Raw genomic sequence first — 15097 nt, 5'->3', positions numbered from 1 at the left:
CCTGAGTGTACCCAGATTCCCTACTGGCTGCAGTCACTTGGGTGCAGAGCCAGTATGGCTTCAAAATGATCACCAAGCTGAAGTCATTTATTTGCCCCCAAGACAGTCTCTTTCCTGGTCCTTTTGTTCCCCTGTGACTCAGCAGTGTCTAGTGAGTTCGACCACGGAAAGAAGACAGCCTCAAAACACAAAGTGGAGAGTGTAATAGAGAAAGACACCCAACAATGACCTCTGGCCTACACTTATATACAAACACACACACCAAGAAGAAGAAAGAAAGAAAGAGAGAGAGGGAGGGAGGGAGGGAGGGAGGGAGGGAGGGAGGGAGGGAGGGAGGAAGGTAGAGCTCAGTCCTACTGAAAAGACCTGGTGGGTTCCCCCATATCCACAGAGGATTCAGCCGACTACATTACCTGCCTTCACTGCCTGCAGCCACAGAGGTGAACAGTGACCCAGAAGCAGACTGAGACTGGTTCCCACGCCTTACACAATCCTGGTCAGACAGGTAATATTCCAGAATGAGGTCTAACAACACATTTAAAACATTTGTGTTTCAAGGTAAAATCCAGTTTGGAGAAACACTATCTGTGCTCTGATTCCATTTTTCTGCAACTCTAGTGAAGGAAACCATGTACGTTCCTACTTACTTGGGATCAAACCTAATATTTTACCTCAAAGCAGCAACCTGCTTGCCCCTCTAAATAATTAAAGCGTGCTCCATGCCCCCAACCTCGTCTGTCTTCCCAGGGGTCTTTGGCTATTCAAGCATTTGAAGCAAAGACCATACGTCTACACGAACACACTCACGTTTCACACTGAACAAACAGGATTTTAAGGAATCACTTGCCTGAGCTCATACTTGCCTGAGGGCAGCCTAAGGAATCTGATAAAATTGTGTCTTAAAATCAAAACAAACTGCCTGGTGGTGACACGCACCTTTAATCCCAACACTTGGGAGGCAGAAGCAGGAGGACCTCTGGGAGTTCAAGGTCAGCCTGGTCCACAGAGCAAGTTCCAGGACAGGCTCCAAAGCTACAGAGAAAACACACACAACCCCAATTAAAACAAATGAGTTCCTTTTGAAGGAACTCATTTTCCCAAGAACCATGTGCATTGTGTCTAAATCGGAAGTCCCTTGTTTCTCTCTCTCTCTCTCTCTCTCTCTCTCTCTCTCTCTCTCTCTCTCTCTCTCTCTCTGCTTTTTAGCTTTTTTCAAGACAGGATCTCACTATGTAGCTCTGGCTGTCCAGAAACTCCCTATGTAGACCAGGATGGCCTCAAACTCACAGAGATTTGCTTGCTTCTGCCTCCTGTTATGTGGTATTTGTACATGAAGATATATCACTGTGATTGGTTTAATAAAGAGCTAAATGGCCAATAGCTAGGCAAGAAGAGTTTAGGTGGGCCTTCCTGGGACAGAAAGGACTCTGGGAAGAAAGGCAAGGAAGCAGAGCAAGCAAGATGTGCAGGAGGAGAGGTAACAGCCACGAGTCACATGGCAGAATGTGGATTAACATTAATGGGCTCATTTACGTTATAAAAAGCTAGTTAGGAACTAAGTTATAGGCCAAGGACTCATAATTAATAAAAAGCCTCCGTGTTATTATTTGGGAACTGGCAGGACAAAGAAAGACTCATTACGGCCTCCCAAGTGCTAGGACTAAAGGCACACACTACTACACCCGTTTTTTCTTGATTCCATTTCTAAAAGCTGTAACCTTATTAAATAATGAATAAAAGCGGGGGTCAGCAGGTAGTTAGTTGTTGGGGTAAAGGCACTAAGTAAGATGACCTGAGTTTGATTGCTGGAACCCACACAATGGGAAAAGAAATTCAAGTCCTGCAAGCTGTCCTGTGATATCCACATCATCGCCATGACCTGTGCACGCAAACACACGTACAAATACATACACAAACACTCACATATAAACAAACAAAAACAAAACAATAGTTGCTTGCATTGAGCAGTTGGTGCATGCCATTCCCACACTCTGAGCACATTCTCTCAATGGCTCCTTGCAAGACTCAGAAATAAGCAGGCTCAGCTCCACTCTGCATATGTGGAATATCGAGGTTGAGGGTCACATTATGAGGGAGAGCCAAGAATAATTTAAGGTGTCCACCTTGTCAATGCCCTGGTCCAGTTGGGGATCTCTACCTGAAAGTGGCGGGTGAGGTATGTTGGGCTCACTATCTTCCTGAACCAAGCTGCTGCCCACACCACCTGCTCTGGTTTTCTACTGCTGCCTTTACAAATCACCCCAGTTAGAGCTCCTCAAACTCACCCAAGAGCATGGCTTCACACTTCTGCAGCCAGAGGCCCAGAGGCCCTGGGTCTCAAAACAGAAGCACTGGCCAGCAAGGCTCCCACCAGCAAACTCCAGGAGGAATCTATGTCCAAGCTCATTTGGGGTGTTTGCAGAAACATCCAGTTTTATGAGGTCACACTGCCTGGCAGTCCTCAGCTCTCTGGGACCTCAGTCTTGTCCCTGCAAGTGAGCCCCTATATCTGGGGGCCAGCAGCTGCCCATCAAGTCATTATCTGGTTTGGAACTTGATTTCCCATTCTACATGTCTCTGTTCCCAATCTCTCTGCCAAGACCATGAGACTCCATCCCAAATTTCGTGAGCTTAGTCACCCCTACAAAGTCTATCTTCTGTATTAGCATATCACATTTCACAAGGTGGAGAGATCTGGCTATGCACACCTCTATAGCTCCGCCTTCCACAACTGTGAACACACTGTCCCTAGGTGTGCCTCTAGCCCATGCGAGATCCTGAGAAACAGAAGCCGTCAAAACATATTAACTCCAGAACACAGGATCCTGCCCGATCTGAGGTGATGGGAAAGATCACCTGGTCCAGCCCTTGGTATGACAGCTAAAGCAAGGCTTATGCCTGCATGAATAAGCCAGATCCTTAAACATGACCCACCAAACCAAGCCTAAGAGAGAGAGAGAAAGCCAGCTGGCAGCCTTCACAAGCGGCAACCCCACGAAATGAATCATGGGATCCCCCATTTCCTGTCCTGGCAGGAGCCATACATCAGCCATTTACTCTCATCTCTACATTTCCGAAATAAATAAATAAACAAACAAACAAACAGCTGGAGTGTCTCATTTACAAACAATGCTCTAAGAGTCCCCAGGCTCTTCTGAACAATGAGCTGTGATTCATGTTTCCAAAAAAGATGTCCTTTGATCACTTTCTTTCCTTCTCCCTCGTGATTCATTCATGGGCCAAAGTGGCTTGAGTAGAAGCGGGGTCCACCCACCAGAACCTCAGGAGAGAAACACAGGCCTGTTGTTAAGGCTTCCAAAGAGAATGCTGAGGCTGGTATGGGGGATCTTTAGTAACTTTCCCTTAGGGAAAAACAGCCAATCACCATGCATACAAGCACTCTGTCCTTCCCAGTGAGCATCCGCCCTGGGAACCACTAAGATCCTCTGAGTGCCAACTGTCAGAACTGCAGAGAGCCAGGAGGCTTCTGTGGATCCATCCTTGACTTCCCTCCACTCTGACACATTCTGGAGACTCTAATCCTTAAGATGCCTTCTGACACCTTGTTACACCCCAGCTCGGCTGTTTTACTTCATGGGGGTGAAGACAGACACAGCTCCACCCTCTCCTACACCATTCAGTCTTCCACACTTTTACTAGAATTTGCTGCCAAAAAACCGCCCCTAGACCAGCAGTTGTCAACCTGTGGGTCACAATCCCTTTGGGGGTCAAATGGCCCTTTCACAGGTATCCTACATCTCAGATATTTAATTATGAATCATAACCGTAGCAAAATTACAGTCATGAAGAGCAATGAAAATAATTTTATGGTTAGGGTCAGCACAAGATAAGGAACTGTATTAAAGGGTCACAACGTCAGGAAGACTGAGAACCACTTAGACTCTTCTCTAAGAACTGTCCAAAATAGTTTTAAGATCAATGTATTAGCAAAAGCCACGATGTTAAAAGCCATATCCAAGAGTGACTTCTGGAAGGTGGGTGACCTAACAGGGAAGATCACAGCCTCCTGGGCTATTCACTTCCTCCTCTGGAGGGAGACCCTCCTGACCCTCTCTATAGAAATGTTCCCCTGATCTTCTCCAGGTAAAGTCACACTATAGAACTACAGAAGGCTCCCTGATGGCATCCAGGTCACTATAGGAATCGGATACTACAGCATAATGTATCAGCCCACCCCTCACCCCCATGGATGGATGGATGGATCTCTCTCTCTCTCTCTCTCTCTCTCTCTCTCTTTCTCTCTCTCTCTCTCTCTCAACTGAAGTCCCTACGCTCAACAAAAGAACCCACAGACTTCATTGCTAAATTTGCAAGTTTTCCTGGCTTCTCCCTCAGAAAATGTGACTTTTTTTTTCCTTCTTGAGGTAAGATACCACGTACCTCAGGCTGCCCTCAAACACTATGATAGAGAGGGTGACCTTCAACTTCTGGTCCTCCTGCCTCCACCTCCCAAGTTCCAGCTTTACAGGTATGCACCACCCTGCACTACAAACTGGGTTTATGTGGTTGGTACAAGGGTTCAAGTCCCCTCCCAGCACCCCACTACCGCTGTTACCTTTCCTGTCTACCACCCTCCACCCCCACAGCTCCTGAGATCTCCAGCCTGCCTGCTTCTTTCTCTCAAATGCCAATGAAATGGTCTTCCAGTTTTTCTTTTAAAAGGTGGCGGGGTGGGGGGCAGACTCACCATGTGTGGTGACACATGCCTTTAAACCTAGCACTCAGGAGGCAGAGACAAGTACATCTCTGTGTTTATGGAGCCAGCTTGGTCTACACAGAAGTCCCACAGCGGAACTCCGCCTCACAAAATAGACGAAATCAAAGTAGTAGACTCCCTTACCCAATAATCACAGGCCATGGTGGCAGCTGTACCAGAACAGGGCTGAGTGTAAATCCACTGCTGCCAGGGTTCAAATCCAGAGTGCTCCCATTACTAGCTATACTTCCGCAGCAAGGATGAAGGGCAAGCAGCAACTTTCTCCGCTTTCTCCCTGCAGGAGCCAGCAATCCTCCTTCCTCACTGCTTCCAGAACATCTTATGCCAGTTTCTCCCCACTCCTTTTCCTCTTCTAGCTGTTCCCTGAATAGTCCTGGGCAATCCCAGAAGAGAATTCATTGCCACCACACCCCAAAGTCCTAAGTGGAATCCCCATCTTAAATTAGATGCAGATGGATGGAGCTCTAACAGCCTATGCCCCATAAAGAGCCCATTAGGAGCTACACAGCACGCTTGTTAGCTCCTTGCACACCCCATCCACCCTCAGAAAGCCCAGCTCTGTCACAGGCCTCAGGAAGGTCTGCCAAGTGCAGTCGGAGCTCAGCTCCCGTGTTCCCAAAGCAGGGAAGCCCTCCAAACCTGCCTGTGGGCCTAGACGGGAGGTAATGGCCCTAGGCGTTCCCAGCCCTGCATCCGCGGCCACAATCCCTGACACACTACAGAAATAAGTAACTGGAGTTCACAGGAAGGACACAGCCTTGTAGGTCGGAGTCTCCAGGAAGCTTCCAGTCAGCGGGCTGGGACTTGATCTAGGCCTGCAAGAAGGTGCTAAAGGCATGCCTGGAACAGACAGCGGCTGAGAAGGTGCCCTAGGGCAGCCCTTAGGGTGGAAGGCAGCAAGCTCCTGAAATGCTTGTCTGCAATTCAGGGAATCCGCTCAGGTGAGGCTGGGTGTCTAACGGCTCCGAGGGGAAAAGAGTCTGAAAACAAAATAATAAGATCTGGAATCTCGGCGAGCCCTGCGGCCTAGAGAACCCTGATATTTGATGGGGAAGACAAGGTCTGCAGGGCCCAGGACTAACCGGTCACTGAGGAAAGCCGGGCTCCCTGGAGTGTGTACTGAGTCAAACAGAAGCTTGCAACTCGACTCCCTCCACCCCTTCGGGAAGCGACAAAGAGGCAAAACCAGGTCCCCGCCCTCGAGGCCGGTTTCCAAGGCCCTGGGAACACTAGAGCACCCTGGTGCCCCCACACTCCGAGGCGGGAAAAGCGGCACCAACCCTGCCCGGGTGCAGCGGCCACTCCCCACGCGGACAAGAGGGGCTTCTCAGAGCCCCGCACAGCACAATGAAGTGTCCACCCGTTGTCCCGGATGCCAAACAGAAGTTTCCCGAAGAAGCCAAAACGCACGCAAACAATGACCCCAGAGGCCCCGCGCGCGCCGGACCACACGGGACGAGGACAGAGCGAGTGAGCGGGAATGAGGAGCGCGGTGACCTCCCAACCCAGAGGGTCCCCGGATTCCCTGCACGGGCTCCAGCCCCGGGCGGGCCGGGCTCCGCACCGCGCGGCAACAGGCTGGGCGCCGTGACGGGGAAGTTGCGCGCGGGGCGGGCGCGGGGCGGCGCGCTGCTCACCCACGCCGTACTTCTCCTCTCGCTTGGTGGGGACCCAGCGCGTCATGGTGGCGCGGGCCGCAGCCCCCTGGAGCCGCTGCCGCTACCGCCGCTGCTCGGGCAGGAAACTCTGCGCCTAGGCCGCCATCTTCCATTCCCTCCCCGCCGCGACAGGATGGGGAGGAAAAAGTTTGCGGCGGAGGCGGTGTCATGTGGGACGGGGCGGGCGGAGCGTCGCGGGCCGGATGGGAAAAGGCCGGGAGCGCCGGCGAGAGGCGGGACGGAGGCCCGTTGTAGCCCGCCCAGGCGCGCGTGCATTGGGCTCGGCCCGCCGCGTCCCTCGAGGGACCCCGGCCGCTGCCTCGAGCCTGCGGACGTCCTGCACTCTGCACTGTGCGACCCGCATCCTCTACTCTTCGCTGAACACCGAGCACCTCGCACTCTACTCTGCACCCCTCTACTCCGCACCGCACCCAGCACTCTTTATCACGTACCCCGCACTCTTTTGGAACACCGTGCACCCTACACACTATGTACCCAGCACGGCGCAGAGGCGCTGTCTTTGCATAATTCGCATGTGGCCCAGGTCCTTGCAGCCTTCCAGGCCTTGACCTAACGCGAATAGTGGAGGGTTAATGCAGAGTCAGACACCACACACACATTCACTGCTGTGCGGAACCCCAGTTTCTGTTCTGGTGGAGAGCGCGGGAGCAAAGTTAGGGGTTCTTCGTGGTGCGTTCATTCATTTATTCATTCAGCAAAGGTGAAGTGGGCACCTATTTTGCGGGGGTTGAGCATGCTGAGCGAACTAAGCACACCTGGTAGATGACCCAAGTGCCATCAGCACTGGTTAGAGAGACCTAGGAAAACCCTTTGTTGAGGGCCTGGAGCTGCAGAGAGGTCCCTTGCCTGCAGTAACTTTGGGGCATTCAGTAGGACCTGGGCATGCTGAAGTGGGGAAAGAGAGGAAGTTGGAAGAGCTGCTGGCAGAAAAAGGAAGCCAGGCCAAGCTTAGAATCCAACCTCCTAGCAACCATAATTTGAAGGAGGCTGCTCTCAGACTCACCCAGTGCCAGGCCACAAGTGCAAAACTTCCTAGTTCTTCAAGGCCTGCACACAGACAAACCCCAAGTTTGCACTAGAATGCAAGAAAAGGTTAAAAGTAGGGGAAAGGATGGGACGGGGCCTCCGGTTCACAGCTGCCCATTAGAAGGGATCAAGGGGATCCCCTCTCTTTTACCGTGTGCCCCCTCTCCTTTGTATCTGAGAAACAATGACAGACACAGTGACCTGGGAGCCTGCAGGGGCTGGAGGAGTGACAGCTGAAAGGGTTGAAGGCTACTTAGTGCAATGATTGGATATCAGAACCAAAGAAGGACCAGCTGCCCTGCTGCAGACAAGACCACCCTGGCCTGGAGCAGTCTTGTCATCCCAACCAAAATGCAGCTTCAACAGCCAGGAGCTTCTAGAAGGAAGAGCCTCCTCCCCAGAACAGGATAAAGTGCGACTAAAGATTTCTAACCAAAGCCGCAGATTCATAGAAAGTCACAGGTGCCTCTCACTGATAAGGAACTTCAGGGCCACAGAAGGAAATGGCCTGGGCTCGCCTCCCATGTGGTCTCTGGCGTGCACTTAAACCGGTCTGTGGCAATCAAAAACCTCAAGGGCTTAGGCCTTGTGGGTGTGGCCTGGTGACTCAGATTGCTCCAAGGAGAAGCCATGGAAGGTGCTAACCAGAAACCGGGTGATCAGAGCTGAGTGGAAGGTGCCCGACCTGCTCTGACAGAAGGGTTTCCCTGAGAAAACTGTCTTAAGCCTAGACTTGAAGGATAAGCAGAAATGAATAAGGTAACGTGGGAGACTAACGTGCGAAGGGCCTATGCGGGGAGGAAGAATAATGGTCTTTTCGGGAAAAGAGCGGCCAGTAAGGCTAAAGCTCAGAGAACTGAGTCACAGAGAAGCTCCTGGGGTGGGGGGAAGAGCTTTCTAGGTCTTCTTGGGAATCTGGAACTCTGAAGAAAACTGGGAAGGTGGATTTCAGGGGCACACATGATCACTCTCTTTTGTGCCTCATTTCAATTCTGCTTTTGAGGCTCCGCCTAAGGAGAGATGGCTTGTTGTACAGAAGAGCCCGGGGCCTGAGAACCGACAGTCCTTGAGAGCATGCCCTGCTGTGGCCAGCTGTGCAATCACTCTGTGACTGCTTCTGCCCAATCCTCCTGTCGCTCCTGACAGCCCTACCGGTGAGCCAGCGCTGCTGACGCCAACCTTCCAGGTCATCCCGGAGCTCTCAAGAGAGGGTGTAGCTCTCTCAACTCAACAACAGACCTACAGCTGTTTGCTTCCTGTCTATCCAGCCCTCCATAGTCATTGTTCAATAACCTCACGGTACACATTTTCGCTCTGATAAAAATGATTGGTGCAGGAGGTTGGGGAGATGGGCCAATGGGGGAGGGCCTAATATAAAAGCAGGGGGATCTGACTTTGGATTCTCCCCTACCTCCAGCAGCTACATAAAATGCTGAGCAAGGTAGCCCCAGAGATGGAGAGCCAGAGACAGGCAGATCCCCTTGAGCTCCAGGTTTGTAAGAGACCTGGCCTCCAAAATGAGTTAGCCAGCCATTGAAGAACATGCCAAATGTGGATCTCTGCCTATACATGCACACATGTGCACAGGAGCACACGCCCATACAAATATACACCTACAACACACATATTGTGACTGATACTGGATTTGCATATTTTTGTAAGCCTGCCATACTAATAAATTTCTAAATCAGGGTTTTAAATTTTATGCTGTATTATATTATTTTATTACTTGGGGACCGGGGCATCTACCACAGCACACATGAGAAGGTCAGAAGACAACTTGCTGTAGTCAGTTCTCTCCTCCCACCGTATGGGTCCCAGTTATCAAACTCAGGTCAAGAACTTGGCAGCAAGCAGCCTTACCTCACCTAGCCATTTCTTGGGCCTGTGAGTCAGAGTCGTCAGACTCCAGGTGGACCATGGCCATGTGTTTGAGACAATATGGTGGCTCAAAATAACACTGTCTCCTTGTCCTGTGGTCCCAAGAGTTCAGTATTCTCTGATTCTATGAGCCTTGGGGCTGCGATGGTGGCATTTTGAACTACCGAGCCACAGATCTCCTGCCAGGCACCACACCTGTGCCACCACCTGGCTGAAGGACCCAGAGCTCCTGAAATCAGTAGTGGCACTCGCCCTCAGCTAATGTAATCACAGGGTTGTGAGCCAGGGCTGCAGACCATCCAGGATACATTAGCCCAGTCACCCAGCCCCAGCCATCAACAGTGCAGACTAGCAGCCTCCCACTGAAGCAGAGGTGTGGCAGAAGCAGTGACCACCATTACCCTATTAATTTTAAATCTAGATTTCAAAAAAAAAATTTAAAGGAGTCCCACTATACAGATTAAAACTCAAAATCCTCCTGTCTCAGCCTCCCACATGCTGGGGGTTACAAGTGTGAGTACCACTCTGGATTAGTTTTGTATGTGTGAGAGAGTTTCAGGTAGCCAAAAGTGCCCTCAAACTGGCTATACAGCCAGCTGAAGATGTCCTTAAACTCCTGACCTACTGTCGAGGACTATATGTTACTTTGCACAAATACTTTTAACTTGAACACCACTACTATGCAAACCCAGGAGGTAAAGTCAGCCAAAATCTGTCCTGGTAGAGACTCAAGGAAGAAAATGCTTCCGAGGTCCAGCTGTAAGGCATTTCCTAATTTAGTGGTCAAGGTGGGAGGGCCCAGCCCATGGTGGGTGGTGCCATCCCTGGACTGGTGGTCCTGGATTCTGGAAAAGGGTAGGCTGAGCAAACCAAGGAAGTAAGCCAATAAGCAGCACCTCCCCATGGCTTCTGCATCAGCTCCTGCCTCCACGTTCATGTCCTGTTTTCCTTCCTTGCCCTGACTTCTTTCAATGGTGTACTGTTATATGGAAGTGTAAGACAGATAAACCCTTTCTTCCCCAATTTGCTCTTAGTAATGGTGTTTCATCACAGCAGCAGTGACTCTAAGTAGAACAAGTGCTCGGCTGTCTTTCTCCTTTTTAAGCAAGCCGATGGAATTGATGCTACTTCCATTAAGTGGCTCTTCCTACCTCAACAACCCTAACCTAGATAATCTCTCAGACACACACTGAGGTTTGTCTCTTAGTGGTTCTAGATCCTGTCAAGTGAACTGTTAACCATCTCTCCATGGTGATGGGGTTGGTGGGTCAGGGTCCCAAGGGAGGAGATGGGATGGTTACCAGAGAGAGGTGGGGCGGGGGGGAGATGCAGGATTTGGCTGAATATTGAGTGTATAGACTAAAGCTCAATACCAGAGGCCCCTGCCAGAAGTGCTCTCAGAGTTGGCTCAGTCATGGAACTCTCCAACAACCAGCATAGCAAACTCTCCTCAGACAAAAGATACTAGGCTACAACCTCCAAAGGAGGTCTTCCACCTTTGCAGAACAGCCGACTCAGGAGTAAACCATGGGCTGTTCTGATCAGTAATAAAAGCAACTTAGAGGCAATGTCAAGGCAATGAAGCCGAGCCCAAGGGACTTAAGTGAACCCTAGGACGAAGTCCAAAGATATATTAATGGAGGCGTGATGACTAACACCCAACAACATAAAGTTCATAATGTCAATTATCTGATTTTAAAAAATAGTCGGCCTCCCTCTCTTTTTCTCTCTGCCGTTCTTCTTGAGAGGCAATATCTGCCTCTCTCTCTCTCTCTCTTCTCCCCCACTTCTCCCTTACTCCTCCATAACCCTCTAAATAAACTCTATACCCAAACTCCCCTCCCAAAAAAATAAAAAAATCTGCCATGCAAAGAAATAGGAAAACATGTCCCTGAGCCAGGAGAGGGACAGGTCAGAAACAAATGAAGAAATTAAGAAATTTAAAAAGTCTAAAGATCGCATTACAAATAAACTCTATGTACCCCGAAAGAGAAGAAACTGTACCACAATGAGGTGAGTAATGAGAACGACAGAAGTCCACCTCCCTGCTCAGGAATGGCTCTTGGCCCATAGTGAGCACTCAGAGGCTGCCGGTTCCCTGCCCCCACCCTGCTGGTTTCCCCTGGGTTCCTACACTTGAGCCGTGGAGACATCCTGCTGCCCCTCATCCTCACCCAGCACTTCTCCAGAAACGGAGGATGTGGAGGGAAGAGCTAGAGAAACCCTGCCTCGGAGCCTGCTGCATCTGATGCAGCTTCCTCATCTGGTGTGAAGTCACCTCTATAAACAGCCACCAGAGATCATCAATTCAGCCCTTTGGGGAAGCTACGCTAACAGTCATCATTCATTCTTCCTTAAAAGTTTTTTTTTTTTCCTCAGAGCTGCCACTTTTTCTGTAATGGAGTCTGTCCCTGTGTGTTAGACTTCTGAGTATCACTTGCTCAGTAAACAAGCAAACACCAGCACGTGGGCTCGGGCCATGGGTTTTCTCTGAGGACTGCAACACTGTTGAACCCAGAATGTCCTGATGTTTCCTCTACATCTTCCAGGCTGACCTCTTTGGCCAAAAAAAAATCCCTGCCAGCCCTTCAGGCCAGCCATTCAGTGTCCTGGTCACTATGAGCAGACTCAGGGGTGACAGCCAGCCAGCTCTAACTCACAAACCTGGTTCATTGCCTGTCTATGGATGCGACACAAGGCTTCCACATATCCGGGGGAAAGATTGTGCCATACCAGCTGGAGGGACCAGACAGAGTGGACATAGAGGTGATATCTGAAGGTAAAGGGAAGACATGCCTTGACCATGTGCTACTCTGACTATGCAAGGCACGGTTGACAATCCCACTGGCTCCCTTTTTGAGGCTGTATAAGTTGCCTGAAGCTAGCCACTCTGGAAGGTCTGGCCCTGGACCCTTTTCCATAAGAGGACAAGCCCAAGATCCTCATACATTTGTAGACAAACCCAGTGTGTACCTGACTATGGTCTTCCTCATTTCCTCGGCCCAGGAGCTTGGAAAGCCCAGCTTAGCAGGTGGAGATGAAGTCGGGGTGAAGTGTAAGTTGATGATCACTTGTCCCTGCTTGCCCTTCACCCCAGGACCAGAAACACAGGCAATGAGAAATTCACTTTGGGGCCAGTCCAGACACATACCCAGGTTCACTAGAAAGGTTCTAGACACACAGAATCCAACTCAGGTTGGTCACTTGCATGGGGACCTGCTTTCTAAGGCAGTGTGCAGGTCTGTAGGACTCAGCTGATGGCCAAGAGAAACTGAAGGTCAGAGAGGTGACAAAGGGATCTTCTTTGCTTTTAATTATTATTGTTTTTATTGAGCTATACATTTTTCTCCACTCCCCTGTCTTCCTCGCCTCTCCTCTTCTACCCTCTCCCTTGACCCCCACACTCCCAATTTACTCAGGAGATCTTGTCTTTTTCACCTTCCTGTGTAGATTCCCGTATGCATCTCTTAGGCCGTTTTTAGCAGCTGTGGGATGCCTTGTGCTAGCAGGAGGGAAGGCCAGCCTCTGTGCTTCCCTCTGATAGAAAGCTGAGGCACCTGCACCAGAAGCTAACATTTACCCAGAACTTGCTGCCACGGCCTGGGAACTGAGATGCCTTTGTGGCCAGTTCCTGCATGTTTCTGGATGCTGCCTTAGGAGCAGGCCGAGCCAGGGGGATTTGAAGAATGAAGTATATGCAGTACATGCTGGATACGATGAGAATTAGATGACTGTCTCCTGGTCCCCCTCCAGCCTGTCTGCTGGTGAGAGACCAGGTCCACCCTGGAAGGTTAGGTTCCCTCCTGGACCTCCGCTTTGAACTGGAGGCACAAAGACCCCTCCTTTTTGACCTCTCCCCTCCACCACCACCCCAGCCGGAATAAGCACACAGATGTCTTCCAATGCTTTCCCAGGACTCCCTGCCTTTGACGCTGCTACAAAATTAGCTTTTCAGACTTCTATCCCGGCTGCACTACACACAGAATTCGTTCCTATTTTAAGTCAAGCAAGCATTGTTTTTTCTTTTGTAAACCAGGAGAATAAAGCTGTTTTAAGAGAAAGGCGCTTCTGGTGGATTCTCAAAGTCTTTTCTTTGGGTAAGTGGAAACAGAAATGGAGGAATTCTGCAAGAGCAGCACCTGTTCAAGAGGATTTTCTAAGGCTGTGTAGGCAGCTTCAGGCTCCCCTGAGGCTGGCAGAATGGGGAGGGTGTTGCTGAGCAGAGCCCAGGCTTCAGGGGAAAGGGTTTCCCCTTTATCCCATCCTTTGAACTGTGAAGTCCACAGGCAAGTGGAGCTGTAAAACGGGCTTCAACTGCAAAGCCCAGCTTCTAGGATCCTCTTCGAAGGACAGTAGGTGCCCCCACAGCTGAGAAGGAAGGAACATTTCCCCAGCACTTCTGGCAAGGCCCTGGAACTCACCTATGACCCCCTAGTGTGTTTGTCCTCGGCTTGTTTTGCATTCTCCATTCAGGGCAGAGCCCATGCTGCCTTTTTGTCTTTGCTTCCTGGGGTCTTTCCAGGCAGGATGTGGGAGATGCTGGGCGTTAGCAGCCCTGGTGGCGTCTGTACTCAGCTGAACTCCACCATCCAGTCCTGATTGGTAGGATCCTCCTCCCTATCTGCAGATGGACTGTTCTGCAAGGATGCACACACACACACACACACACACACACACACACACACACACACGTGCACGCACGCACACGATCTGGACTTTCAGGATGGAGACAGAGTGGCTTGGCTTCAAAGACACCACTTCTTGCTGGGGTTTCCTCACCTGCTGCTTCCCCTCCCCCTTTCCCAAACACCACCCTGCCCTCCATGCACCCCCAAACACAATTCCTACTTCTAACATGACCCATAGGCAGCATGACCTAGCACACATGTAAAGGGGGTTTGAGTCTTCAGAGAAGGAGAAAGCAAGAGAGTCAGGCAGAAGGAGTTGCTGACTGGGAGAGGACCTAAGCAAGCTGCACTCTGATCTCTTCCAAGAGAGACAGATGAGAGTCATTAACTCACAGGACAGGAGTAAATGGGAGGGTGACAGGTGAGGGTCAGAGGTCACCTTCAACTTCTGGTGGCTGATTCTTGGAGCCCGTCCAAGTCTACAGACTCAGGCTGTGAGTGACAAGATCTGCTCTGAGAGGGATTATTCTCTCCAACGGGCAGGAAAGCAGTCAACTAGACCACAGTGTGAGGAGACAATGGCCCACTGTTGTGAGCAACAGTCCTCTAAGGCAAGCAGCAGTCATCTTGGGGTGTTCCATTGTGGCCTATTTAGGAGGGATTACCTAAGCTGGGACTATTGACTGTTTATATCCTTTCAGGGAGGGTGAGGAGGGTCACCTAAGAATCTAGCAGCAACTATGCTCCAATCACACATGAACTCGGGAGAGGCTAGAATATATAGACTGGGTAGGATTGTATTGTGTTGTATACGGAGGGAGGCGTCCATCTATACAGCTATGGGAAAGCCTCATCCCTGCTGGGTAAAGGCTCTCTGGTGCGGCCTTTTGGAACACCCATACCCCTTTAACCTATGCTCTGTAAGGAAGCCCAATAAACTCATTGGTTTCCCCAAAGTGAAATTTGGTGGAATTGTGCCTCAATTTGTCCTTAGAGCCTTAGGAGGAGAGATAAAAATTGCTTTCTCTGGGAAGGAATTTAAGTAACACCCACACATTGGGGAAACCTCAGGAAGGGGTGTCGAGTGGCATGTTTGCACATGCCTATTTTGTTTTGCCCAGTACTAAGGCAGTGTTCCACCTCTG

The 15097-nt window shown here is 50.4% G+C and overlaps 1 protein-coding gene across 2 annotated transcripts in view; it reads right to left on the bottom strand.

Moving 5' to 3' along the window:
- Dock1 (dedicator of cytokinesis 1) overlaps positions 1-6553 on the bottom strand; it is a 512909-nt gene extending 506356 nt beyond the window's left edge. For both annotated transcript variants that reach the window (XM_050136678.1, XM_050136679.1), the window contains exon 1: positions 6376-6553. In XM_050136678.1, the coding sequence (XP_049992635.1) occupies positions 6376-6421 (46 nt within the window). In that variant the 5' untranslated portion in view covers positions 6422-6553. The remainder of the gene's footprint in view (positions 1-6375) is intronic.
- Between the last annotated feature and the right edge of the window lie 8544 nt (positions 6554-15097).

The sequence above is a fragment of the Alexandromys fortis genome, unplaced genomic scaffold (genome assembly GCF_014885135.2).
Source record: "Alexandromys fortis isolate MF-2015 unplaced genomic scaffold, M_Fortis_MF-2015_v1.1 scaffold_3, whole genome shotgun sequence".
Lineage (NCBI taxonomy): Eukaryota > Metazoa > Chordata > Mammalia > Rodentia > Cricetidae > Alexandromys > Alexandromys fortis.
The sequence above is the reverse complement of the archived record's forward strand: the minus strand, read 5'-3'. Positions and strand labels throughout refer to the sequence as shown.